The sequence below is a fragment of the Phyllostomus discolor genome, chromosome 2 (genome assembly GCF_004126475.2).
Source record: "Phyllostomus discolor isolate MPI-MPIP mPhyDis1 chromosome 2, mPhyDis1.pri.v3, whole genome shotgun sequence".
Classification (NCBI taxonomy): domain Eukaryota; kingdom Metazoa; phylum Chordata; class Mammalia; order Chiroptera; family Phyllostomidae; genus Phyllostomus; species Phyllostomus discolor.
This window is the reverse complement of record NC_040904.2, coordinates 2,402,153-2,427,704: the sequence shown is the minus strand read 5'-3', so window position 1 is coordinate 2,427,704 and position 25,552 is coordinate 2,402,153. Positions and strand designations below refer to the sequence as shown.

The following is a 25,552-nucleotide window of genomic DNA, read 5'->3' as shown; positions in this document are numbered from 1 at the left end:
AGCGTGGCGCCCAGAGAAGTGCGGTGACTTCTGGGGCCAAACCCGCCCGCGATGCCCGGGACCCGCCCCTTCCCAGCAACTGCGCGGGGCCTCTGTTCCGGCGGGCGAGGGCGGCACACGGGACACGAGCCCCACACACCACGGCTGGGGGGCTTTGGGGGGCTTTGGGGGGCTACGGCCGCGACGACTCACCGTCCGACGGTGAGGAATTCCCGTGTGAGTTCATCTGAGTGACGGTGCCGCCCCGCCCAGAGGGCTGCGCAGGGCCCCGGCCCCACGCGCAGGGAGACTGACCGCGGTGACGCGCCCTGTCCCCTGCAGCCCCGGCGGGGAGGCAGGACGAGCCCGTGGAACGAGAGGGCACCCCGGGGCGGCCGCCCACAGACCCTCCCTGAGCAGCCCCCACGGACGAGGCCCCGGGACGCCAGGCCGACTGAGGGGTGGTTGGGTGCGCGTGGTGACAAAGTGCACCCAGGGGTGCTGACCGGTGCGGGCAAGCACTTCGCTATTGACATGTCGGTCTCAACGGGTCCGGCCTGGCCCCCGAGGAGCTCACGGTCGCATCGGCAGTGGGCGTGTCCACGTGTCAAGGCGTGAGCCTGGCCACTCGGGCGTGTGTGTGACAAGTAACTAGGACTTGAACAAGGACCCGAGTGGCTGCATCCACGGGGCGGGACAGACGGCAGCGAAAGGAAGGGTGAGGGTGGGCGTGTCCAGCCGGGCCCCCAGCGGCTTCAGCTGAACCCGAGAACCCGGGGGACAGCGGGAGGTCTGGCTGGCTCCCCCGACAGGAAGGTGGGGTTCCGTGGCCCTGAGCCCGCGCACCACCTCCCGTGGGCCCTGGAGGGGGGCGGGCTCCGGGCTGAGCCACAGACCGGCACCACGGTGACAGGGTCCACGTCCACGCTGTCCGCCCGCCCCTCACGTGTCCCCACCGTGCACGGCCCGGACACCACAGCGGGGCCAGCGGGTCGTGGAGCCTTTTCTGTCCGTGGCCTGGGGGTCAGAGGAGGCCGCTCTCCAGAGGGCCAGCAGGAGTCCCCCGGGCCGCAGGGCCTGGGCTTCCGCCGAGGGTCGTCACTGGGACGAGACAACTGGCCGCCGGGTCCGTGAGGGGCCCAGCCGGACGCGCCACCTCTCCGAGCATCAGCGGTCCCTCCCACGGCACCTGCACCCGCACCTGCCACGCATCCTGGTGCTGGAAACCATGAAGGTTTTTAGATGACAGCAGCCACCTACTGGAGGCCCGGTCACCGACTCTTCCTCGGCTTCCCGGGGAAGTGATGGCTGCGTAGGTGTAAGTGTGTGGGGGATGAGGAGGGGGGCCTTGCCGACCGACTGGGGGTCCCGGTCTTTATTCCACGGGGCCCCTGGCCGGTGTTCATTCAGCAGGACCGCTGGTCCTGAGCCTGGCCCTCTGCCCACGGTGGCATGAGGGCTGGCAGAGGGGTGGGAGCGAGGGGTGTCCTCACGGGAAGGGCAGGTGGGGGAACTCTTTCCCCGCCACGGCCTCCACCTGCCATTCCCGGGCCTAGAGCCCCTCCCCCGACGTCTGAGTGCCCGCTCCTTCCTTCTCTGCGGCCAGGCCTCCTCCGGTCCACGCCGCCTCTCCCAAGAGGCCTTCCCCGGCCACCCTGCCTGCCACAGCCCACTCCTCGGGCACCCCATCCCACCCACCACTCGCTGAGAGGATACGCTGAGGTCAGCTCGGGTGGCCCCCCGCCCCCCTGCCGCAGCCTGGTCCCCCAGTGCCGCCGTTCTCCGCCCCCCTCCCAGGAACAAACGGGCTGGTTGCTGGGAGACACGGGCAGGCCGCACCCCTCCTGGCCTCAGGGCGACTTCCAAGGTTTCAACACAGCGGGGGATGGTGGCGTGGGGAGGGGGAGGGGGAGGAGGGCAGGGTGGGGTGGGGGTTCCTACCAGAGACCACCGCAGTCAGGGGCTGCTACTGAGGATTCAGACCATGGGGGCCTCCCCGCAGGGGCCCTCTGAACTCCAAGGTGACCGCCCAGGGAGGAGAGGGCACCCTGGCCCTGCCCCTTGGCCGGCCGGGGAGGGCTGTGGGGCAGGTGCTGTGCTGGAGGCCTGGCACATGGGGCGGGGGGCCCGAAGCTCTGGACCCTGGGGGCAGCCCGGTGTGCACAGGGGGCGGGAGAGAAGGGCCTTTCATCTCTGAGCATGCTGGGGTGGCTGCTTGGGAGCAGCGCTTTGGGCCGCACCACAGTGACACATGCATGGCTGCGGGAAGAAAGCAAAGAAAGAAAAGAAAGAAAGGAAAGAGGGTGTTTCTGGCATGTTTGGGGGCTGAATGTTCCCGTCTCTGCCGGCAGGAGAACACACGGCCACAGGATGCAGGGACCACACGTGAGCCAACGCGCCCGTCGGGTTCGTGGCGGAGCACGGCACGGGCCTGCCCACACCGCCACGGGCACGGCATCGCACAGCCTGGCACGTTCCCCTCGCCCTGCTGGCCTCCCCACCGCCGGCCTGCCCGTGAGGCAGGGGCAGCCTCTCCTCACCCGCCAGGGGTGTGCAGACCAGGCTGTGGCCCTAAGTCCCGAGTGCTGGGCGAGCTTGGGGAGCAGGGAGAGGTGGCAAAGGCTGCTGCCCCCACGCAGGGGCCCCTGGCGAGGCACAGCAAGGGACCTGGCCCGGGCACGTGCGGACAAGCCAGCTGGAAGGGACAGAGAAGCTGTCCAAGGTCTCTCCGAAACCCCCAGTCTGCAACACCCGCCTTCTGAAGAGCCCCAAAATGCACACAACCAGTGAGGGGTTGGGTTCCACGCAAGAAGGCAGGGAGCAAGTCGAGTGGGTGCCGCGAGGCTCACCCACAGGCACAGATGCCCGCCCTCCGGCAGCAACGGCAGGGCGCTGTCACCCGCCCGCCCTCCCTGGGTAAGCGGGGACCCCCAGCACGCAGAGGGCGAGGGCCTGGGCCGCCCCCACACACGTCGTAGGGGCAGAGCTGGGGCCTGAGCCCTGCTCCCTCCCGACTGTCGTCTCGGACTGCTCCCCGGCCCCCAGGCTGACGCAGCTCTGCACCCGCCCCACCCCCTCACTGCCCCTTGCAGGAAAACAGCGTGTTCCAGATTTTTAAGAGGAATGGAGTCAAGCACGACAGTGACCTTGTGGACAAGCTGTCCCTGGGTTTCTCTGGCAGAGGAGGGAGTTGGTGGAGAAGCTGCGGCAGCACGCCGGCTGGGGCAAGGGCGCTCCTGGCGGGCCTGCGTCTCTGGAGAGGCCGCCTGCCGTCCGGGTGGGAGGGACAGGCGGCTGGGGGGCGCAGGCTGCGTCCCGGGCTGTGCCCTGGGGAGCGGAGGGGCAGCGACATCGGAAATCCCACCCAGAGGTGAGGGACAGGCAGGGCTGTTCCCCTCCACACAGACAGTGTGAGCGGCGGCCAGGGAGCCTGGGGCCGCCTTGAGGAGGGCGCAGCAGCTCCCAGGCCCTCCGCGACCTCAGCTCCAGAGCACAGGGCTGCTGCCCACGGCCCCCAAGACCTCAGCTGCAGGCAGGGACCTGCACCCCCAGACACTGTCCCGCACTTCCCCGGGGTGGGCCCTGGAATGCGGCGAAGAGGAGCAGCGTGTGTGCGTGCGTGTGTGTGACAGGGGCCGGGGGGCCGGGGGGGGACAGGGTGGGGCGGGGAAGGGGAATGGAGTCCTCTGACACGGGCACAACGGCTTCCTTGGTGAAACACGGCAGATCCCAGCGGCGTCCCCGTCCCGGGGCAGCGAGAAGCAGCGGCATCCGGAGATCTGTCCGACTTCAAGAACGTGACGGCGCTTCCTCTTCTAGGCTGGCGGCACCCTCTGACCCCGTGCGCCAGGCCGGTCTGGAACCAGCAGCTGTCGCCTCTGTCAGGGTCTTCCAGGGAGTGACACGGATCTGCTGGCTGACCACCCCCCGAGACCCCGCCGCTCACCCCATGGTTACCAGGCTGCAGAGGGAGGCAGGCAGGCCAGTCCCCGCGAACCCCGACTCGGTCTGCCCGCCCGCCTGTCTGTCTCTCTCTCCCTCTGCCCTCTCTTCCTCAGCCTGTTGACCACCTACAGCAACACTACGGCTTAGCAGCGCGGTGCCCCGGCAAGATTTTGTAGCAGAGTCTCATGTTTTACAAACAACACCTTAAGTTGTTGTGACTCAACTTAGATCATTGAAAAACGCCTGGAGACGTCTCCATGTGGAGCGGCACCTCCCCGAGAGGCCCCGGAAACCTTCGGCCGGAGCGCCCGCGCGCCGGACCCGCCGTGGCCGTGGGAGCCTGGGGCTCGCGTGCGGTGCGTTCCTCAGGGAAGGCCGGAGAGCGCTAAACACTCACACCCGGCCAGGGTGATCTTTGACCCCATTATTTTCCCCTACCCCACCAGGCCTACTGGCATTCAATGTTGTTCCTATAAAAATCCTCTCGGGGCCTTGTGGAACTAAAAAGAATGAATGGGATTGACTCACTTTCTGCTCGAACAGAAAAAGGAACATTCACGTTCTCTCAGAAATGGCTTTCAGTTCGCCAGGAAGCACGGCTGATTCATCTGGCCCGCTGTGCAACCGGGACCTGAGATGCTCCCCCACCCCATGCTGCGGGGGGACCTGGCCGGGCGACGGTGGCGATGCCCCAGCACCCCGGGTCCGAGAGCAGGGCACTGTGCTTTGGGGAGCCCACCTCGAAAGGGACGGCGGGAGAGCCTTCCCGGTGTCCTCCCCAAGGATGATGAGGAGGCCAGGCCCTGGGACTCGGCCACCCAACCCACACGACCTGAGTGCCAGGCCATCCCGCCCTGCATCAGCCTGAACCACGCGAAACCACAGTCTTTTAGGTGAGAAACGGGATATCGGCAATTTCAAATGGTTAAACCGGCTGCTTGGAGGGTTTTCCCACCGCCAGTCTCAGAGGACGAGGGCCCCCAGGCCCACCCACCACGGGAGTCGGGGGTCTGCAGCCCCCTTCCGGAAGCAGGCTGGGCGCCAGGGGCCGCCGTACCCGTGAGGTGTGACGCTCTAACTCTCCGGGGAGCGGACTCCTGCTTCAGACCAGCGTCTCCCAGACGCCGGCTGGCGTGGAGGTAGCCTGGGGCCGGCGGGCCTCCGCCTCCCCTTCCACGCCCAGGCGCTGCCCCGCGTGGCGAGGGGCGGGGCCTCGGGAAAGCTGTCAACCCACCAAGGAGGGCGCTTGCACCGCTCTCGGCGCGCCCACGCACAGAGGCACAGAGGCAAACGCTCCCCCAACCCAGACAAGTCGATGCCAGTGATGACACTCACCCATTTCATGACCCACGGACAAACCGCTGAAGGTGACAGGACGTGGACATCTTTACGCCTTGGGGCCGAAGGAGGTACCCTGTCCTTAACTGGAAGATGCTTCCTCTCCCTTTGACTCGTGCCAGCCCGATTCCCCAGTAACATGACTGAGGTCCCTTAACCAGGCCGAACCGCAGAGCGTGCAAAGAACGCCCGAAGAGTAAGATCAGGTTTAAAACGCACAGGTGAGGTCCCGGGACACTTCACGCTGCAGACACATGGTGAGCACGTACTGAACGGCGGGGGCCACTCGACGGTGGTCGCCGAACCACCCAGCAGCCACGGACACGGCGGGCCATTTGGCCATGGGCAACCGGGGCGGCCCGGGTTTGTCGGCAGAGGAGCCCGCGCTCCGGCCAGAGACCCGGCTGCGACGGAGACTCGGCGGCCAGATGCCCAGATGGGAGAGGAGCGCTTTGTGAGGGGAGAGAGTGGTCCCTGGGGGGGCGCGCCGTGCTGGTGTCACGGCCCCAGAGGCCAGCCGGAGCCCTGCTCTCTCGACAAGGTGCCACCGGAAGAGGTGTGCGGAGCGTGGCAGCGTGTCACCCACCTTGACCGGCGTGTCCCTCTGGGTCAAACTCAAGGCTGGAGAGGGGACACCGACTCACACAGATGAAGGGCTCCCGGGCCAGAGGTGGGGCCTGGGCCCTGATCAGCGCTCCCCAGGAGTGGGTGGGGGCAGGGACAGAGAGCTCTGCCCAGCCCTGGCCTCGGCGTGGCATCTCCGCCCACAGTGGCCACTCTCCGTCCCGGCTTCACTGGGCCCCTGCTGCCCCACAGCAGGCCTCAGCTTCAATGTCCCCACCCCGGGGAAGGGTCTCCGAGGTCTCCCCACGCCTCCCGCACCTCCGCCCCGCCCGGCTCCGGACGTCTCCCGGCGAGGACATGTCTCCTCACCTCACACACACACGCACACACCACGCACACTGACACGGCCTCCGCTTCCTGCTGGTTCTCCCCTGAACCTGCACTCCGAGAGGCCAGGGACCCTGTCCCCACCGACTGAGCGAAGCCCAGGGGCGGGGGGTCGCCGCAGCAGTGCCGCAAGCGTGCACACTGGGTTACGCCCGCCCAGGCGACAAGCCTGCGGCATGTGAGGCGGAGGCGGAGGGTGGACGCCCGCGTGGAGAGGGTGAAGGTCCCCATGGTTACCCCCCAGTTTCTGGGCGTTCCACAGACACTCGGCACATCTCTGGAAAGACACTTTGCACCGAGTCCAGTCGCACGCCTACCGATGGTAAATGCCGAGAGCCCCGGGAGACAGGTGCCCGCCAGGCTGGGTGGTGGTTCTGTCCTTCAGGCCCGGGACTCTGAGGGGCAGCAGTTTACCCAGGGGCCCGGGAGGGTGGCAGCCAGGTGGGAGGCAGGGCCGTCGGGGGAGACTCGACGAGGACCTCGTGGCGTCCGCGTCTCAGGGAGCAGAGGCGTCACCGACACGGGGCGGCAGGCCACCCGCTGGCACCCGGTCTGCGTGGCGTGGCGTCCCGTCCCGTCCCCACGGCCAGGTTCCCGCCCAAGAACACAGAGACATTCCGTCTAACTTTTATATGAAGAATTTAATTATCTATACATGTATAACTAATTCAAAAGTCGGATTACAGTTGTTAAAGCCGCAGGTTTGTATATTTATATATTTTACATTCGTATCCATGAAAACAGGGGAAGCGCGGGTGAGCACAGAGGAACCGCCCCCCCGGGGACCACGACCGCTCGGGGGTGGGGGCGGGGGCCCCCACACAGCCAGCCCAGGGCCTCCGGAGGGAGGGGCGGGAAGACCGGCCCTACAGGCCACAGCGCCGTCACGAGCACTGCTGGGCTGCGCCCGGGCCCCCGCCCCACCCCCGGCGCTGTCAGCGACCCCGGCCTGGGCTTCAGAGACACACGGGGCTTCGGCTACGACACCACTAACACATACACAGACCATGAGCTCCGTTTCGTATTAATCTGCGGGAATTCCACAGTCTAGTTAAAAAATGTAAACATCGGAAATTAATTGCAGGGAGGCTTCTATACATTCTTTCTTGTCAGGAAAATTACTTGTTCAAACTACGCCATTCCACGGAAAGGAACTGAGGGACACGCCATGGAACAGGGGCGAGGAAGAGGCTGTATATATAGATCGCTGCCCTTAGCGACCCCGATGGTACCGTCCGCTGACTGATGGTATGAAACACGCAAAATTTAAACCCCAAACAGAAAATACCAACTCAACCAGATAAATCTGAGACTGGACACACAGGTGCTTTCTCGTGTGGCTACAGGGTCACTGTGCAAGGTCAAACGGATGCGGTATGACCAGCCCGTCGTGCAGGGTCGTGGCTCGCGCCACGGAAGGAGCCGACCTGGTGTGCGCAGGCGTGCGGGGTGTGTTACTGCGTGCTCAGCGAGGTGCGTCTGGAACACACCAACAGGCAGGAGCGCCCCCTGTTGACCGGGCCGCGCCTGCACGCCTGTGCACAGACATGCGGGCCCCTCTGTGCACCGGGCGGGGAACGGCCGAGCCGTGCGACTGAGCTGGTGACACCGGGGAAAGTGAAAAAACACATCAAGTCTCAGATTTATGGACAACTGGAACATTTTTAACAGCACATGCAGCATTCCTTGATAGTGGGTCTTTTTGCAAAACCAAAACAGCAAAGAAGTAATGCATTTCTTTATTTATTTTATTAAAAGGCTAAAATATGTGTTTAAAAATAATTTTGAAACTATCGAAAGCACCTGTGCAAAGGTGGGGGGAGTCAATTGGAGTCACCAGGAAAGCCACAAAAGGACCCACTACCCTGTGTGTTTTGTAATTTTTGCTTCTGTCTGTGCAAGCAATAGTTCGACATTGCCATCACGTGCGACTAAGGTAAAATGAGGTAAACTGCTTTGCAGTGAGTTCTTCTACTCAGAAGGCAGTAGGTGATCATGCTGGAAGTCACATGATCAAGGCTGCATCTCCCATCATCCCTCTGGGCAGTGATATGGGATAGTGGGTCTCTTTGAGGACTTTCAAGCCTGAGGGGGGGATGGACAACATATGATTCCTAGAAAAAGGAGGAAAACAACACATAAGCAAAACAAAACAATGAGCAAAATTCAAGCTAGGAAAATGAGTCAGGCATGTAAACAGCATGGTGCCAAAATGATTTAAAAAAAAAAAAAGAAAAGGGAGGGAAGGGAGGGAGGGGACATGCCACAGAAGGAATGAAAAAAAACAAAACAAAACAAAAAAAACAACCCCACAAGGTAAAGTCTCGCGCTACAGAAGGCCTTCAAAGAGACCGCGGATGCAGCAACGGCCTCGCTTCGCGCTCTGCGAACGAGGCTCGGCCGACACGGAGCAACGCTGCACGATTCACTGTGAGAGAGCAGAGAGGGGGGCGCGGGGCCCCGGGCACTTACATTGCTGGCTCGGGTCCGTGTCGGTGGTCAGCTTCACGTAGTTGGACGGGAAGAGCCCCACCTGTCCGCTGGCCTCTCCCTTCCACCAGTCGGGGTCCTCCCGGTTGAGGACGTTGATGATCTGGCCCTTGCTGAAGGCCAGCTCGTCGTCGTTCTGGGCGGTGTAGTCGTACATCCCGATCACCTGGCACACTGCGGAGGGAGACGGGCCGGTGAGCGGGGGTGCTCCGCCCAGCACTCGGGGCGGGGCGGGGCGGGCAGCCAGGGCCCCAGACACTCTCATGCATTATCTCTGTCCTTTCCCCAGTGGACAGAGTCAGGGTGCTCGGACGGCTTTGGGCAGTGTGGGCGGAAAAGGAAGATGAGAGCCCTGGCTGGCGTAGCTCAGTGGATTGAGCGTGGGCTGCGAACCAAAGTGTCGCAGGTTCGATTCCCAGTCAGGGCACATGCCTGGGTTGCAGGCCACGGCCCCCAGCAACCACACATGGATGTTTCTCTCTCTCTCTTTCTCCCTCCTTCCCCTCTCTAAAAATAAATACACAAAATATTTCAAAAAAAGAAAAAAGAAAAAGACGAAGGATTCAAAACCAAGACATCGGCATAATTTCACACCAAGTCTTTAGTTTTTATAATATCTTCCTCTTTTCATGTTTGCTTGTCAGCAGAAAACTCACTCACAGTGAGAGCCGAAGGCCTTCCTGGAGCTGCTTCTATTTGAGAGCAGTGGGTCCCTCGAACGTGCTGACTCGGAGGGCTGGCCAGCTGCCCGGACAGCTGTGGGGCGGGGGTCTTTTTTTTTTTTTTGAGGTGAAAGGTAATGATCATTTGACCTCCAAAAATGCTGAATCTTAGTGAAAAGTAAACCAAGTGTTTTACTCTGCTTTATACATATGCCTCAAAATTTCATCTTAGAGAAAGAAATCCCCACGTTCAAGACCAAGTTTTCTTGTCTCATTTCCTACAGAAATTCCTGCCATTTCTACGCTTCACATGAGGCTGCAGAGTCAGGCTGTGCCTCCACTAACCTTCCATAACCCGCTTGTACGTAGGCTTAGGGGTTTCAAATTTTCCAGCTTCAATCGCCTCAGCAAATTACTGCTGTGGGTGTCACCCAACCCGACGAGGGGGGCACGGCCAGGCCTCCCTGAAGGAGCAGGGGCCCAGCGGGCGCCACCCCCTCCACCCACACAGAGCCACGGCTCCAGGGGCCCAGCGGGGGCCGGGCGGCAGTCCCGGGGTTTGCCGATCCCCCACTTCTTGCAGAGGCCACCACGGTTTAATCTTATTTCTCTGGGGACGCGTGGCATACACACTGAACCACAGGCGCCGGAACAGAACTTCTGCACTTTCCCCAAATGCCACCCTGGAATCGGTGGGTGAAAGGCCTGAGGCCGCATTCTGCTCCCCCCACCCCCCATCTCAACGTGACCGAGGCCTCTGATTCGGTCTCTCCGATCAGAACGCAGCCGGCCACGGGCTGCCGGGCCGCCGCCCCCTCAGGTCCTTCGGGGCAGTGAGAGCAGCACCCCGCCCAGCGAGCAGAGCCCCCGCATTCACAGGAGATGCCACAGGGGGGTTACTTCGGGCGGAGCACACTGCAACCAGCAGACCCCCGGGGGCCTCCCCCTCAACCTCCTGACTCATGCAGACCCCGCCACTTGGTTTTAGGAGTCCCTCTTTGCCCCCTCACCCCCTGGCCCAAATCCAAATGCAAACAGCTGGAAGGGAGTCAGGAGGGAAACCTGGCTTTGATGCCACCGCATTCGCGACTCCGTCAGGAAGACAGTTCCCACGAGGGCCCTGATGTCCCCGTGCGGCGAGGCCGCCGGGACGCTCGTCCCTGTGAAAACACATCCCCAGCACGCCCGCCGGGCACAAGAGGCCCCCCGCAGCTGCCGTGAACGACGGCCCGAGTGACGTCACAGGGAGGACGGGTGAGGGACCAACACGACAGGCGGACCGTTTGCACGCGGGGACGGCAAGCCACTCACCTGCCGGGAACACCGCGGGCTTAGGCGGCTCGGTTGGAGTGATTTTGCTTGTTCCAGGGCTTAAGAGTTTTACGTAATTCGCAGGGAACCAGCCTATCTGGCGCTTTTTCCCACGTGCCTGGTGAGAGAAAATAACGGCATCCAAGTGTGTAGAAGGTCCCGACCCCCTCACGGTGCAGCTCGCTTTGTGACAGGGCGCTCACACAAGGCCTGCGCAGCCCGGAGGGCAAGGGACACCGTCGGCGGACGCTACGGATGGCCGCAGTGCGGGCTGGAAGCCCTGCCGCGAAATTCAGATCCCAGTGGTCGCCGGCCGGCAGGGCCCGAACCGTGCACGGTCTGGACGACAGTTCGGAGCACAAAGCGGCGTGTACAGGGTGGACCGCCGCTCGCGTCTTAGCCGTCGGTGTCAGGTAACGTCAGACTGTGGCTAATGCCAACGTTATAGTGGATTCCAGGAATAATAATAATAATAACGGCACTAGCATGTACTGAGTGCCTTTTATGAGCCAGGCCTGTGCAAGCACCCCACACGCATTCATCTGCACGAGTCCAGGAGCATAAAGCATGACCACGCCCATCTCCCGAAGGAGGCGAGGCTCGGGAAGTGAAGTGACAGTCTCAAGGTCACAGGCTGGCAGTGGCAAGCCAAGATCCACACTCACATCGCACCCTTCTTTGGATGACAGACAACTGCGGACACGAGACACGTACACGCACTACGCATAGAACACAAGGAGCCTAAACTTGACACTGTTTGCAAAAACCATCAGGCCTCCATGGTGGCCACAGGCATTCCTTCGCCTGCGCTTGGGTCTAACTCCACACGAGACCCGGTTACCGGGCACTCACACGCCAGTGCCGAGGGAAAGGGGGCGTGCACGGCCCAGAGGGGCTTCTGGGTAGGGTGGTGAGCCGAGACCCGCGATCGTGACCCTGCTCTCTGAGACGAAGCGAGCAGTGTGGACTGGGAGGGCCGCTGTGCCTGCCCCTCTGCACTGCACCCAAAACAGGGGCCATAGCAGTGCACACGCATGCACGAGCTCACCCGGCAACCGAAGCCCGAGAGGCCCGGATGTGGCTCTGGACACGCAGGACCCTGCTGCTGGGCCTCACACCACCCCGGACGGGGAGCCCTAAAGGACGACCCTCCTCGCGTGTCCCTCATCACGAATGCTCACTGTCCCCACACTCGCTGCCCGACTCAGGGACCCAATGGCTTTGGACACATCTTCAGAAGAGCCCTTAGCTCTCGAGCTTCCGCACCTGGCTGCCAGTCTCTTCCCATCCAATGCAGGATTACTTCACGGTGGAACAGCGGCCCTTTGTGACTCCACACATCCAAACCCGGGCCGAGACTCTCAAACAACAGAAGACACTTGCTCACCTGCAGCTCTCCTTCCCACCATCCACCTGGGTTCTTTTTCCGGATCAGAATCAGCTGCCCGGGGGCCAGGGTGAGCTGCTCGGGCCCGGTGGCCGTGTAGGAGGCAATGACCTGGGCGATCTCTGGAAAACAAGGTCAGGCGTCATGCTGCACTGCTCGAGTCGGGGAAGCACACCCTAAGAAGACACAGCCGGCCACTCCCGGGTTCACACCACCAAAGCCGACCCTCGGGGCTCGTTTTCTGCACGAGGAAGGCTCACACGGTCGCCCCACTGTCCACGGCCGACACCGCACATGCAGCAATCTCAGCCTCAGCCTGCTCTGGGTACCCCTCATCCTCTTTCAGAACCCGCCCCCTTCCCTCCACGGGCTGCCCCTCCCAACCCAAATGCTGCACCTTCTGTCCTGGCCCCTCCCCCACTGCCAGGAGCACCCAGGCCAAGGGCTGGACCCCATTCACCCCCACCACCCTCTGCCTGCCCCACGGTCGACTCACCGGTCGACTCACGGACGGTTAAGTGAGTAAAGGAAGACGGGAGAAACAGAAACTGTTTCTTCAGAAACCACGGGGAGCGAGGCGCTGGCTCCCCTATGTTGCGGCTGACTTAGACTCACCCCGCCCACGAAGCCAGTCTCTGACTGTGGGGCTCACGTTTTGAGGGCGATTCCCGAGTAGCAGGCAGGAATCATGCCCGTGGAAGTTAACTGCTTTTCATTTTCGGTTAAAGGAGGAGGGACCCGAAGTTAAGGTGGGAATTTTATGCAAAAACAATTCAGCACAGAAAAAAACGCCAACAGTTCTGTGCTCTTCCCGGCTGTTACAAAGGGCACGAGAAGCACGCCCGCGGGACCGCAGACCAGGCTCTGAGGAGCCACGTCTGCCGGCACAGGCCGGGCGCGCCAAGACCGCGTCTTCTCTGGGGGACCCTGGTGCAGCGCGTGGCTGCTTTCTCAGCTTCTGCGGGCAACACGGGGCACACCGCTCTGTTTCTCTCCACTCCCTCCGCACCCTGATGCGGGCAGGAAGGAGGGAAGGAGGAGAGGGAGAGGGAGGGAAGGAGGGAAAGGGGTGAGCGCAGGCTGGGTGGCTCAGCTGGGTGGAGCTTTGTCCCATGCACCAAAAGGGTGTGGGTTCGATCCCCAGTCAGGGAGCATACATAGGAGGCAGCTGACCGATGTTTCTCCCTCACATAAATTTCTCTCTCTCCCTCTCAAGTCAATTAAAAAAACCCATGTCCTTGGGTGAGGATTTTTAAACAGCGGTAAAAAGGCCCCATCCTGGAACAGTATTCCCTCCTTCTCTGCAGGGGCAAAGCAGCCCCACTCCCAGGCGGCGTCCGAGTCTGACAAAAACCCCGAGACACCCTGAAACCCCACCTTCCCTCGCCAGGTGAGGCCGCGTGGGGCGGGGCCCCGCACAGACCCCCTCCTGGCCCAGCGGTGCCTCTTCCAACCTGTGACTCCCTCAAACGACCTAGGTGGGGGAGACGGGCTGCATGAACACTGTGATTTCACAGCTGCCTCTTCCTTCTCTCTCTCACGCCTCTACTAATGGAGCACTTTAAATTCGGAGGGATGACCAGATGACTCTAATTTTGTACCTTCAGCGTGTGCCTGAGGGACACCACCCAGTGGCCTCTGACTTCACGGGACCCACACTCCAACAACACTCGCTGCTTTTCTGCCCCCCGCCGGGCACGGCCGGGGACGGGGCGTGCGCCAGGAAGGCACAAGGGCTTCCCGAGCCCGACCAGACGATGGCCAAACCGCAGCTGACCCCCACCCCTCCGCCGTCCCGCCGTCCGGCTGGAAGTCCCGCTTCGTGACCCGCGAGAGCTTGCAGTCTGAGGATGTCCCCGCCCCCACGTGTGGAGCCACAGGCACGGGTCATAACATGCCTACGTGTTGTGTACACACCATTGATAGACTCTAAGGAGAGGACCGACTCCAGCCACTCTTAGAGAAGATTCCTCTGTCTTTTTTTTTTTTAAGGCTCCTGGCCCTAATAAACACAAACTAGAAGCAGCTGTCAATCACACCCAAAGCATTGAAAAAGAAGCATCGGGGTTTGTGACTTACCAGGTTTTTTTCCTAAACTCCCTGTTTTCCCAGCAGTTCCAGAGCCCTTAAAACAGAGCAGAAGGTCTCATTGGCACAATGAAGAGTTTCAGTCATGCAGTTTCAACGGTCAGTGGAGACACGCACCCACTGAGCCCCCGAACCCCGCCCTCTCCTCTCGGGCAGCACGGCAGCCCCCCCTGCACCTCCCGACGGGGAGCCATGGACCGGGAAACCGGGACGGGGTAAGGACTCATGCAGCTCCTGCTCTCCTTCCTGAGAGAAAGTAGCAGAGCGGGCGGCCTGGGAGGATCCCGAGGGCTCAGGCGCCGACGGCGTGCCGCACGGGCACGTCCTGTCCCCGGGCCCAGTCGGACGGTGCCCCGCTGGGGAGACCGCCGCTCCGCACTGGACGCACCGTGCCGTCTGCTCAAGCGGGGCGTCGGGAGTGTCCACTCAGGAAAAGCACAGACACCCATGAGCCCAATGCCTGCGTGTAGCACAGGAAAATACTACTATTTTCCTAATAATTTCCTTTAGAGTTTTCTTAAACACAAAACTACGGTGCCAACTCAAATGCCCCTCCCCAACCCCACTGTCCCCTTTATTCAGAGGCCGCCACTCGGCCACGTGTCCCACCACCAAACCGTGCACCACACGGTCACCCACTTCCTCCATCAGTGCTGGGCGCACACTCCGCAAAAGCAGGACACCCTTCCCCAGCTATCCGGTGCCCCACGGTGGGCTGACCTCCCTCACGGGCGCCCCTGCAACTTCAGACCAGCCGCCGAGAAAGCCAGCAGGGACCTCGGGTCAGCACAGAGGCGGGCTGGGCTGGGCTGGGCTGGGCTGTTACAGAGCGCTTTGCCCCGAATCTCCACCCCTCCGCCCCCGTTTCACTGTGAATGGAGTGTTCTGATGAAGACAGACGCCTGAATAGACTCGATGAGAGCTGCTGTAAGAATAAAAGCATCTAATGTGCCTGCCACAGAACACAACGGATCTTAGTCCCTTTATTCTGGCCACTGAAATGGGGTCACCATTCACCGGGGAAGGGTTGAGGTGACACTTTCCCTCTCATGATGGTTTCTGAATTAGTGGGGTTACACATACCATCTCCCCTATAGGCTGCACGCCAAAATGAAGGAATACCGGTGAGACGAGATTCCGAATGACCGGGTACCTTCCCAGGACAGGCTTGTAACCCGCCCCGGATACCCCGTGAGGGGAACAAAGCAGCTGGCAACGCCCCGGCACTGGTGCTGGAGTTTCGGTAGCTCTGGTGCACTCCCAGGGCGGGGGTGGGGGTGGGGGGTGGGGGGGGCAGGCTCGGCCCTGGCACAGCTCAGGAGAGCAGAGGAAGGCTGCCAGGCCCAAAGCCCCGCCCTGCGCGGACAGGGAGGCGGGGCCAGGATGTGCAGCCTCGCCGGCCCGGGGCAGCTCTGGAATCTGAGGCCGCTCCTGGTTTTCACCTTTCCAAGATATTTTCTGCACGCACGGAGTTCTATGCTCAAGTGGGATGAATGTGCTGACTTTTTAGATTTTTTCATTATAAAACCAAGCAGCTAAATGTCCCAAATCTTTGCACTGCTAGCTCTTCGGTGGCTGACAATTTAGGAAGCACCTTACAACTCAGATTATCTTTAAAAAATATCATAGTGTATTTATTTTACTGACTTCAGATTCTTTTTAATAAAAAACTATAATTTATTAAAATGTAAGTAGTGGCTTTAGTGCTTTAGCTGATCTGAAAGGCGAAGTCCCTGTCGGAGTTGTGGGCCAGGGTCACAGAGGTGGAGTTCAGTTCCGAGCGCCCCCCCACCCCTGAACCATCAGCATCTGCGGGACTCCGGCTGGGCCCGCTGGCCGGTCCTGCAGGGGAGGTGCCCTCCCCCCGGCCTCCGCAGACTCTCCCCGGGAACCGGACTCCTGCACGTCGTCCGGGGAGTTTCAGCAAGCTGTTCTCAAGACCACAGCGAAGGAAAATGAAAAACCAAAATAATAGCACGGACACCCCCTAAGAAAACAAGCCAAGCCAAATGAAACTATCCCGGGAGCTGATACCCCTGCAGGGGGGTGCGGAGGCCTCGCTGCCGAGGAGCCCGGGCACGCCAAGGAGGGAGAGCTCTGTCCACCCGCTGCCCCCCCCCACCCCCCACCAGCCCCCAGGGAGGTGGCTATCTGGGTGCTTGGCCGTCTGCTCTCCCTGTGCCCAGGAGGTGTGCGGGGAAGGCGAGCCGACTGTGGGCTGACTGTCAGTCCCTGCTGGTTTTACCCACGTGCAAAGCTGTCCCATGACGACACAGACACCCCTTAAACCCTCACACTGACATGACACTGGCCACCGTGAGGCAAGCCAGGCCCGCAGTCCCATTGAACGTGCACTATCCCAGGAGCTCGGTGCACGGAGCTGAGCTTTCAGAGCCCCATTTAACAGCAAGGGGGCCACTTCCGATGTGTAAGGGTCATTAACAGCACTCACAACAAACGCAGGCCCTCATCAGCGGAAACACTCAGGCCCGGCCAAAAGCGGGCCCTTCTCCTGGACCTCACGTCTCTCCACCAGGCAGATGGACACATGACTTTAGAAACCCTCCACTCTGCCAACCGCCTGGGGCAGCATCGCAAGACGGCTCACTCGGGCTGGACACCGCTACGTGTCCGTGCCAGGAGCCCGGCTCTGTGCCCGTGCAGCATCCTCAGGGTCAGGGGCGCTGACCCCCAGCCCCCAGCCAGCTCCGAGCAGGAAGGGAGAGGAGCCCTGGGCGTCAGCATCTCAGCCGCTGCCGCCGCGCAGCCTGGCCACACGCAGCCTCTGCCAGCCCAGGGGGCTCTTCGGCTTGGGGGGGCAGCCCAGGCGCAGCCTGCAGCACCCAACAAGTTCAAAGGTCTGGGCCATGCTGTGCTGGCCGCCACATTCTAGAACTCAGCAGAACCCGGCCAAGCGCCCCCCGCCCCCCGCCGCCATCAGACACCGGAGCCTCCCTGCGAAGAGCACGACCACACAGGAAGGGAGGGAGAGGAGACAGTTAAAGGCGGTTTACCTCTGCATCCTTAAGCCTCACATAGTTGGAAGGGAAGACTCCGGACTTGTCGCCCACCGTTCCTGTCCACCAGTCACCATCTTTCTTGGTGACCAGAATCACATCCCCTTGCTGAAAGGTCAAATCGCCTTGCTCAGAGCTCTCGTAAGTGTACATGGCAATAAATTCTGGTGGGGAGAAACATGGAGACACGGAGAGAGCTGGATTGTTTACAGAGACCCCAGACAGCTTTGCAAAAGAAAGTCGATGAATGAGGAAGGGCGGGTGGAGCCCTTCAGGAGAAGCCTGGCCGCGGACGACAGAGGGCCAGGACCCCTGGGCTCCGAGCTCCCCGCTGCACGGACACCCTCAGTGACCGAGGACAGGGACAGCCCTCCCAGCGCGTATCTGCCGACGCCAAGTACCAGCAGTGACCTACAATTCAACATTGCGGCTTCTTTCTGAAGTGGAAATGATGGTGACGCTGCCTTGTAACTCAGAGCTACTGGGGACTCTGCTGTGCTGGGCGACCCCCCCCCCCAGGCTGCTGGGGTGCACTCACTTCTCTGCATTTCACTTGTGAGGGTGCCAGCTCACAGTTTTCAAAAACGTTTAGATACAGCAGCACACCCTTTATGCAAATTAAATAGGACACATTTCTCATCATTCAAGGGCCTGCATGAAGCCTCTGTCCTGCTGCGCTGCCCCCACAGACGGTAGGAAGCTGTTCAAGCCCGAAGTGAGGACAGGCATCGCTGTGTTAAAGGGGCGTCTGTCCCGCACGCCGGGGCCCAGACAGGAAGAACGGGCCGACGGGGACAGTGTGCGCGGCCGACCCCCGGAAACAAGCAGGCCTTTCCGACCAGGCTGGGCAGGTAGACCGGTTCCGCACACTGGACTACTCACGTAACTTGGTCTGAAGAATGAGCGCTAATGTCCTTCATTGTCTTGAGCATGGAGGGTGGACCTTCCAAAGGAGAGTCTTTTGGACTATAATCAGCTGATCTCACTGAGATTCAGAAACCCCGTCACACTCTCAGAAAGACCACTGTACGCTAGGTACAGGAGGAAGGGAGTCTTTTTATACTTTTCTTCCACTTTATCCTAAGCCTTTGTATATTTTTTAAAAAGCAATAAAACACCACCCTTTACCCCCAAAGTTGGTTTTTATGATGGGCGCTGTATGTTTCTCGCTCACACGTCTGCCACTGGCCCTCAGCAGCGGAGCCCGGTGCTGGCCGACGGGCCGCAGTGTGGCGTGGGGCAGCCCCACGGCCCCCGGAGCCTGCGCGGTGGCACTCTCGGGGGCTGGAGGGGACGCGAGGGCCAGGGCCCTGCTGCGTGTGCTCACGGGGCAGCTCCACACGGGGGACAGCACGCCACCGGGCCACTTGGACCTCAGCAGTGCTGACCCGCAGGCCGCCCGGGCCCCGTGGTAGACACGGGGACCCAGGTGTGCCTGGAAGGACAGAGGATGCCCCGTCTCCAGCCCCCCATGCTGGTAATGCACACCTGCACGGCTAAACCTGCAGAAGAGGCCTCCCGCGCAAGGACTCCGAGCCTGGCGGTGGGGACAAGGACGCTCTTCTCCCACTGCCGGTCCTCTTCCAATTGCCCGATGTTCCGCCCGCCCCCCCCCCCCCCGCCCACCGTGCTGGGTGACTTCTCCCTCAGCTCCTGTGTGGCGGTGGCCTGACACAGTGTCCTGGGCGATCAGCGCCTTCCCCGGCGACTGCTGCACTCCAAAGTCACTTTCTCAAAAATGGATCCAAATTTTGAAGTAACTTTCCAAATGCTTGAGAAACTTCAGAAGCAGGAACTCCGGCTGGCCTTGGCGGTGCGGCTGGTGTGAGATCCCGAGGAGACCAGAAGGACTGGCACTCCCTCGTCCAGCCGCGCCCACTGGTGTCTGCGGGGGACGCACTGCCACATCGTGGCTGCCACCACTGAGACTCTCCCCGTGAGACACATCTAAGCCAGGGCCCCGGCTGTTCCTAAGCCGGTATTTTAAGAGCTACCCAACTGACAATGTAAGTAACCTGGTTTATGGTTTACTTTAACTTTGATTATGTTTACTGCAGTATTAACAGGCAGCTCGTTAATGTCTGTAAATAGCTTTTCTTAGACTCTCCGATGCCAATGACCTCCCAGCCCCTGCAGACGCCAGCAATCATCCCTAGAATTTCTAACATGTCAGTCACTTCAAAGTGGATGCAACAAATGCCGACCGAGATTAAAATTCCGCTCTCCTCTACTGCCCAACGTGACTCGTGCACGTGGTTCATCCATCTGTGACCCGGCTGTCGAGGCCCCGGGCGTCGAGGCCTCCGCACGAGTCTCCGAGCCAGGCCCTCCGCCCGCACCGCTGCCGGGGCGGCTCCAGCAGGGACCCTGGAGTGAAGCGAGGAGGGGATCAAGTGGCAGCCATCCACTGACCTTTCTCCTACAAACTGTATACGTATGATTTCACAGTCCTTGTAACGACCGTGTAACGACTGTAACAGTTCTAACCGAGAGGGGGTTATCGTGCCCGCTTTCCCGGAGAGGAGGTGAGACGTCACCGACAGAACACACCGGACCGGGGCGGGCAGCCCTCAGGGGCCTTGCGTGGTGCTGGCTGCGTGTGCCGTTTAAAAGAGCTTTTGCTTTGTTCTCCTAACGGTGGACACAAAAAATCACTAGGGTGGTAAGAATATATAAAGAGAACTAGGCTAAGACTGTTGTGGTGGTAACAGGCAGAAATGGATGCCGTGAAATGCTGGATTTGTTTAGTGATGGAAAGGTTTTACAGTGATGCCTACACGTTTTTAAAAATTTTACATCTACCACTCCTCTTGAAAAAGTCACTCTGTTACTGTGAGTCTGAGATATCATTAAACCCAATCCTTGCCATCTCCATGGAAACAACTGTTTTCATAAGGCAGGGTTTCCGAGGACCACGGCGACCTCGCAATGGCTCACAGACTCCCCACGACGGTCTGTCTTCACCCCGTCACGCCGGGCCCGGGGAGAGTCGCTGCGCGACTGGGCAGACACCGGCCGGAGCAAACATGGTCAGCCCAGGACTCGGCAGCCGGCCTGGCGCGGGCAGCACGCTCCGATGGCCGCCACACTCACGGCGGTCTGAACGGAGAGGAGACGCGAGGTTTCTGCCAGCGGAGCCTGACAAATGGCCGTCTGGCTCACTCACAAGCCCGTGCCACGTGCCATGTGCTGGCGTGCACGGTCCTTAGGGCCATGTCGTGAAGCCAAGTCCAGGAAGCAGGGCAACCAGTGATTTGTACGATAAACACTCAAGATGGGGTTTTGGGGCCTAACTTGTCCGGTGTGGCTGTCTCCACGGAACCCAGACACCAAACTTCTGCCTCACCGGGGCAGTGCAGATGCCGCTGGGTTCCTTCGACAGCTCGGCTGGGCTGCAAGTTACCGTTTCAGGACAAAATCCTGACCTGTGTCCGTCAAGGGACGGCCGTGTCTACAAGTCGGCCACCGAGATGCTCAGAAAACTGGATCCTCAGCGTCTCTGATGGGACTCTTTCCAAAGTCAGGGCTCATACCACCTAGAATTAGGAAACTCAGGCTTTATGACCAATATGTCTGACACTATTTTGAAAGTTTCCATAAGTCCTTCAACTCTGTGAAGAGCTGCATTTCCATTTTACTGTGGAGTTTACTGCACTGAACACAAACCAATGCAGTCCCTTTTCCAGTGACACCCAATCTCGGGTCAAACACTCTGTACCACGTGACTTTGGTGACCCCTTTAAAGAACACAATTTGCGTCCGGATCTCACCTTCTCCCGAGGCGGCCGGCTTGCCTGCTGGGGAAGCCACCCTCTTCAGACTGGCAGGGCTTTCGGAAGAGCCGGAATCCATGCTGAAAGAGGGGAGGGGAAAGGGTTTTAATGTTCATCTTCAAAGAACACAGTACAAATGATATTGACTTTTCCTTTTTTTTTTTTTACAACTGCTTAACGTTTAAAACTCCGAATACTCTACAGCTGAGACACACGGCGAGGGCCCGGAGCACGCCCCGCACGTCCAAGCAAGACCGAGCGGCTTGGGCAGTATCTGTGCTATCTTTCTCCTCTTAAAGCTCCCAGTTTATTTGACTGGAATGGTTAGACCACAATCTTGTTAAGGTTTCCCGGGATAAGGCTCCTAACGGAAAAGATAATTCTCTCTCCCAACCGCTTCCCCATAGGCTCCGGGCCCGAGTATTCACGCACGTCCGGGGCACCGGTGGGGGCTGAGCCTAAGGAGACGGGCATAGCTGCCCACCACGGCACCAGAATGTCCCGAGTCTCAGAGGACCCCCTCTTGCAGGATTAATGAAAAACAAGATCTACAGGCATCCACCAGGGAGGACAAGCGAGCACAGACTTGTGAGGGGCTGCACCCCTGTTCACATGCGCCCTGATGCCGCAGTTCGAAGACCCGGAAGACACAAGAACCCTGCAACCCCCGTCTGAGTCGGAACCGTGCAAACAGTAATCTAATGTCCACCACTGTTCCCACGTAAGAGAAGCAGATGAACACAGAAGTACCTTGTCGATTTCCTCACGGGCCCTGAGATGAGCTTCACGTAGGACTTGGGGAACCACCCCTTCTGACCTTGAACTTCTCCAAACCACCACATGTCTTGCTGTTCCAGGACGGTGATGACGTCGTTCTTGTTGAAATTCAAGTGGTTGTCTTTCTTGGCTCTCCAGGGGTACAGGGCCTGCGCCTGGAGCCCCTCCACCTTCTCGCCCTTGTGTGGGACGACAGAGAGGAGCGCTCGTTACGGCGTGGTAGGCGGTGGTTCAGGCCACGTGCGTGTGCACGCTGGCGCCTCCACTCCCGCGAGCCCCCAAGGGCGCACACCCCCGAGGGCTGCGGACGCCACAGCTGCTCAGGAACGGCTTCCTGCAGAAGCGGTGTCAAGACCTGCCAGCCGCTCACAAGGCCACTGTGCGGCCACCTAGAACTCTCTGGTTCAATGAACCAGGCCCCCCTGGCTCGGCTGCACGCGGCTGTGTGCCTTTTATATTTTAAAGGTTCTATTCGAACTCTCACATTGCCCGGGGCACCCCACCCCCATTTCCAGCCTGACGTGGACGTTCAGCTGGAGGTTCACGCTGGAGGAGAAATGTCGTGACAGCCCGAAGGACGAGGAGCGGTGGGAGAGACACAGGGCACAGCGCTGCCTGCTCTACGTCCCGCTCGGGGGAGCACGCGTCTGCCTGCTCAGCCCGAGGCCGCCGCAGCCCCTGGCGTGGGGACAACCACGTGCCAGACAGCATGGGGGTACACACACGAACGAAATGCCAACTCCGGCTGCCCCAAATAACTCGGGATAAAACTCTTTACTAGCCGCCAAGCACTACGAAAGGGGACGGTACGACACCATTAGCAAAGAAGTCACGGTTAATGGGGAAGAGGGGAAGCACGCAACTATAAACACCACCTGGCAGAGGAAATTCATGAGAGAGGTTCCAGCTACTGGGGGGGGGGGGGGGGTGCAGGGCGGAGGAGACAGCCGGAGGGAGCCTGGCTTCGCACAGAGGTGCGGGGAGATGAAGGGGCGGCTGGGCCTCGGAGGAGAGGGAGGATCTGAGGGCCAGGGCTCCGGAGGAAGGGCCTGCAGGCCGAGGGCAGGGCCCGCGCAAAGGGCCCGTGGGGAGGAGCGCCGTCGGTGGGGGGGGGGGGGGGGGGCGGGGTGCAGCCTAGTTCACGGAGGGGTGTATGAGGGATGAGGCTGGAAAGGCAGGGCGAGGCATTTACTGCCTTTTTAAAGACGGTCACACAGAACCGCTCTAAAAGGAGCAGGCGGGTTTTCAGCAGCACACTGCATAAATGGGTGGGATGGGAGAAGGCCCGGAGACGGCTCACTCAGAGCCGGTCTGTACTGGCCTTCCAAGATACCTGCACACCGACACTTACGATTGCGCCTGAGACACACGGAGAACTCGGGACAGGCCAGCTCGTTCCAGCACCCACGTGGGTAACGCCCACATCCCGCTCTGTATGGTGCTCGCCTCCTTAATAACCCTGTTTCCACGTCAGCTGGGCTCCTTCAGGCCCTCGGAGCCGAGACGGTTTCTCTGAACTTCCAGCGCCCCCAGGAGCGCCGATTCCTCACCCCCACTCTCCTCCCTCACACTCGGGGGAGCCTCAACAGCCACCCCACCCCACCCCGCCAGGGCTCCCCCAGCTCAGCCACTCCCAGTGCTCCCCTGGCAGCATTTCACCTGCACCCTCGGCGCGACTGCGGAACCTCGCCCCCCAGTGAGTCCCGCCTAGGCTCGCCCTGTCCGTCTTTCTACATGATGTGCCTGGATAACCCAGCGGGGGTCAGGCAGGCAGAGCTGGGACTCGGTTTAAATCCCAGGTCTGTCACCTACGAACTGTGTGACCATGGTAACTATTTAATCTCGCTAGGCCTCACTCTCTGCATCTATAAAACAGAGATACTTTCTTTAAAAGGTTGTCAAGAAAGTTTAACAAGACACCCCCTCCCCCCCCCCCCCCCCCCCCCGCCCACAGGGTCACGGCGTGGCCTTCACTACACTGTCTCGAGCCCCAGACTGGGAAGGGTCCCTGGAGAGAGCCAATTGATGTGCGAGGACCAGTCACAGGCTCAGGCCCAACTCTGCCGAGCAGCCCTGCCCTGCTCCCCACTGGGCTCGGACCCTACCAAGATGCTGCCAGGAGCGCGGCCTCAACGGCTTTCCGTCCTGCAGTCCTGCGTCTCCCTCCAACCCCTCTCCTCCCGCCCTCCCCCAGAAGAAGAAGAGCCCTCTTTTCCATGGTTCACATGTGTGTTTGCACCTCACACCCACTACATTGTCCTCCTGTCGCCACCTCGTTTCGTCTTCACCCCCTGCCGTCTGCTCTGTCCTGCCGGGAACGCAGTCCTCGATTACGCCAGCACCACCCCCTCTCTGGGAACAGCCCCTCCTCCTCCACGAGGCCTCGGGACCCAACGGGGACCTGCGCTGGCTGCACGGTGGGGACGGACACAATGGAAAGGACGCCTGTCCTGTCTGAAGCGCCTCTTCCCCCGGCTCACAGAGTGCACACGCTCCCCCAGCTCCCACCTTCCCCTCTGCTCTGAGCACCTCCCACGCCCCCTTCGGTCCGACCCACGTCCAGACGGGACCCCGGGTGTCCCACTCTCACCTTCACCTTCACACGTCTGACACCCCCTCCTCCCTCCACTGAAAACCGGCTTCTCCTTCTCCCTCCCCCGTTTCTCTCGAAGGTCGAGTCTGCTTCTCAGTCGCAGACCCCTCTCCTCCCGGGGCTCCCTCGGGCGCCGAGACCCACCCCCTTCACTGCAGGCCTGTCCCCCTCTGTCCACAGGAGTCTGCCCAGAGCCCTCGCCCAGCCTGGCGGCTCCCCGACCGGAGGCCATCCCCCGGGCCCGCCGGACGGCCATCTGCCCGTTCGCTCTGGCTGGCTGTTTACAGAAACGTCGCTCCTGTATCTTCACTGCAGCCAGTGAAAACGGAAGTGTTTGGAAAAGCCACCCCGACTCCTTCTGAAGTCCCCCTTTCTCACAGGGTACTGGAGAGCTTCCCGTTAACCTGCCGTCTGTCTGGTTTCCCATAGACACTCGGTGGTCCCCTGCCCAGGGGACTGCCCACGATTCTCCCTGAACACACGCGGGTTCCCGGCCCCACGGCCCCTCCCTCAGTGCCCGCGGTCGGGTCTGCCAGCCCTCTCCTCCCCACCCCCAGCAAACTCTCCCCCATTGCTCGGGACGTGGTGCAAACGCCACAGCCTCGGTGACGACGCTGCCCTGCACACACCCGGCAGGAGAGGCCCCCCTCCCCCGCCGTTCACGCCCCAGCCCAGGCCCCTGAAAGGGGATCGGACGCCAGCTGGCCCAGGTGCGTGTAAGGAGGCCTCCTTCTCAGTGACACCGCCCCCACGCCCTGGCCGAACGTGTCGGTCCCCGACAGCACGCTCGGTCCCCGCACTCCCAGCAGCCGCTTTTACCTGGCCTAGGACCGGGGACGGGGAGGAGCCGGTGGCCGTGGCCGGAGTGAAAGCGGACCGCTGCCTCAGCTGGCCGGCGCTGGGCACGGTGAGCGAGGGCTGGGCCGCCCAGGCGTCCCAGTGGTCGGTTTCTGGTTTCTCGTTTGTGCTGGCGGGCCACCTGCAACGAGACATGTGCCACCGTGAGCAGCGGGTGCTTCCACTGCGCCAGCTTTCCTCCACAGGACACGCACACCCGGGGCCTGGGTGGGGTTCTCTGAAGTTCAAGAATAAAGAGGGGAGGGGAAATCACGGGACTCGGTGTGAGTCTGAGCGTCACGTGCTGGCCACGAGCCTCCAGCAAATCAGAGCAGCTTCTCTGAACCCTGACTTCGTCAATGATGGAAAGGGGACATTACCCTGCCACTCTGGCTGGCTGAGAG

The 25,552-nt window shown here is 61.0% G+C and overlaps 1 protein-coding gene across 5 annotated transcripts in view; it reads right to left on the bottom strand.

The window, feature by feature from the left end:
* Positions 1-25,552, bottom strand: part of ITSN1 (intersectin 1) — a 176,565-nt gene that overhangs the window by 29,899 nt on the left and 121,114 nt on the right. For 2 of the 5 annotated variants that reach the window (XM_036017209.1, XM_028503923.2), the window contains 9 exons: positions 25,131-25,290; positions 21,692-21,897; positions 20,939-21,021; positions 17,166-17,332; positions 14,143-14,188; positions 12,064-12,185; positions 10,677-10,794; positions 8,686-8,877; positions 7,947-8,327 (listed from right to left, as the gene is read on the bottom strand). In XM_036017209.1, the coding sequence (XP_035873102.1) occupies positions 8,326-8,327; positions 8,686-8,877; positions 10,677-10,794; positions 12,064-12,185; positions 14,143-14,188; positions 17,166-17,332; positions 20,939-21,021; positions 21,692-21,897; positions 25,131-25,290 (1,096 nt within the window). In that variant the 3' untranslated portion in view covers positions 7,947-8,325. Of the gene's footprint in view, positions 1-7,946; positions 8,328-8,685; positions 8,878-10,676; positions 10,795-12,063; positions 12,186-14,142; positions 14,189-17,165; positions 17,333-20,938; positions 21,022-21,691; positions 21,898-25,130; positions 25,291-25,552 lie in introns of those variants that run through there. The other 3 variants (XM_028503920.2, XM_028503921.2, XM_036017208.1) reach the window with 2 other exon arrangements.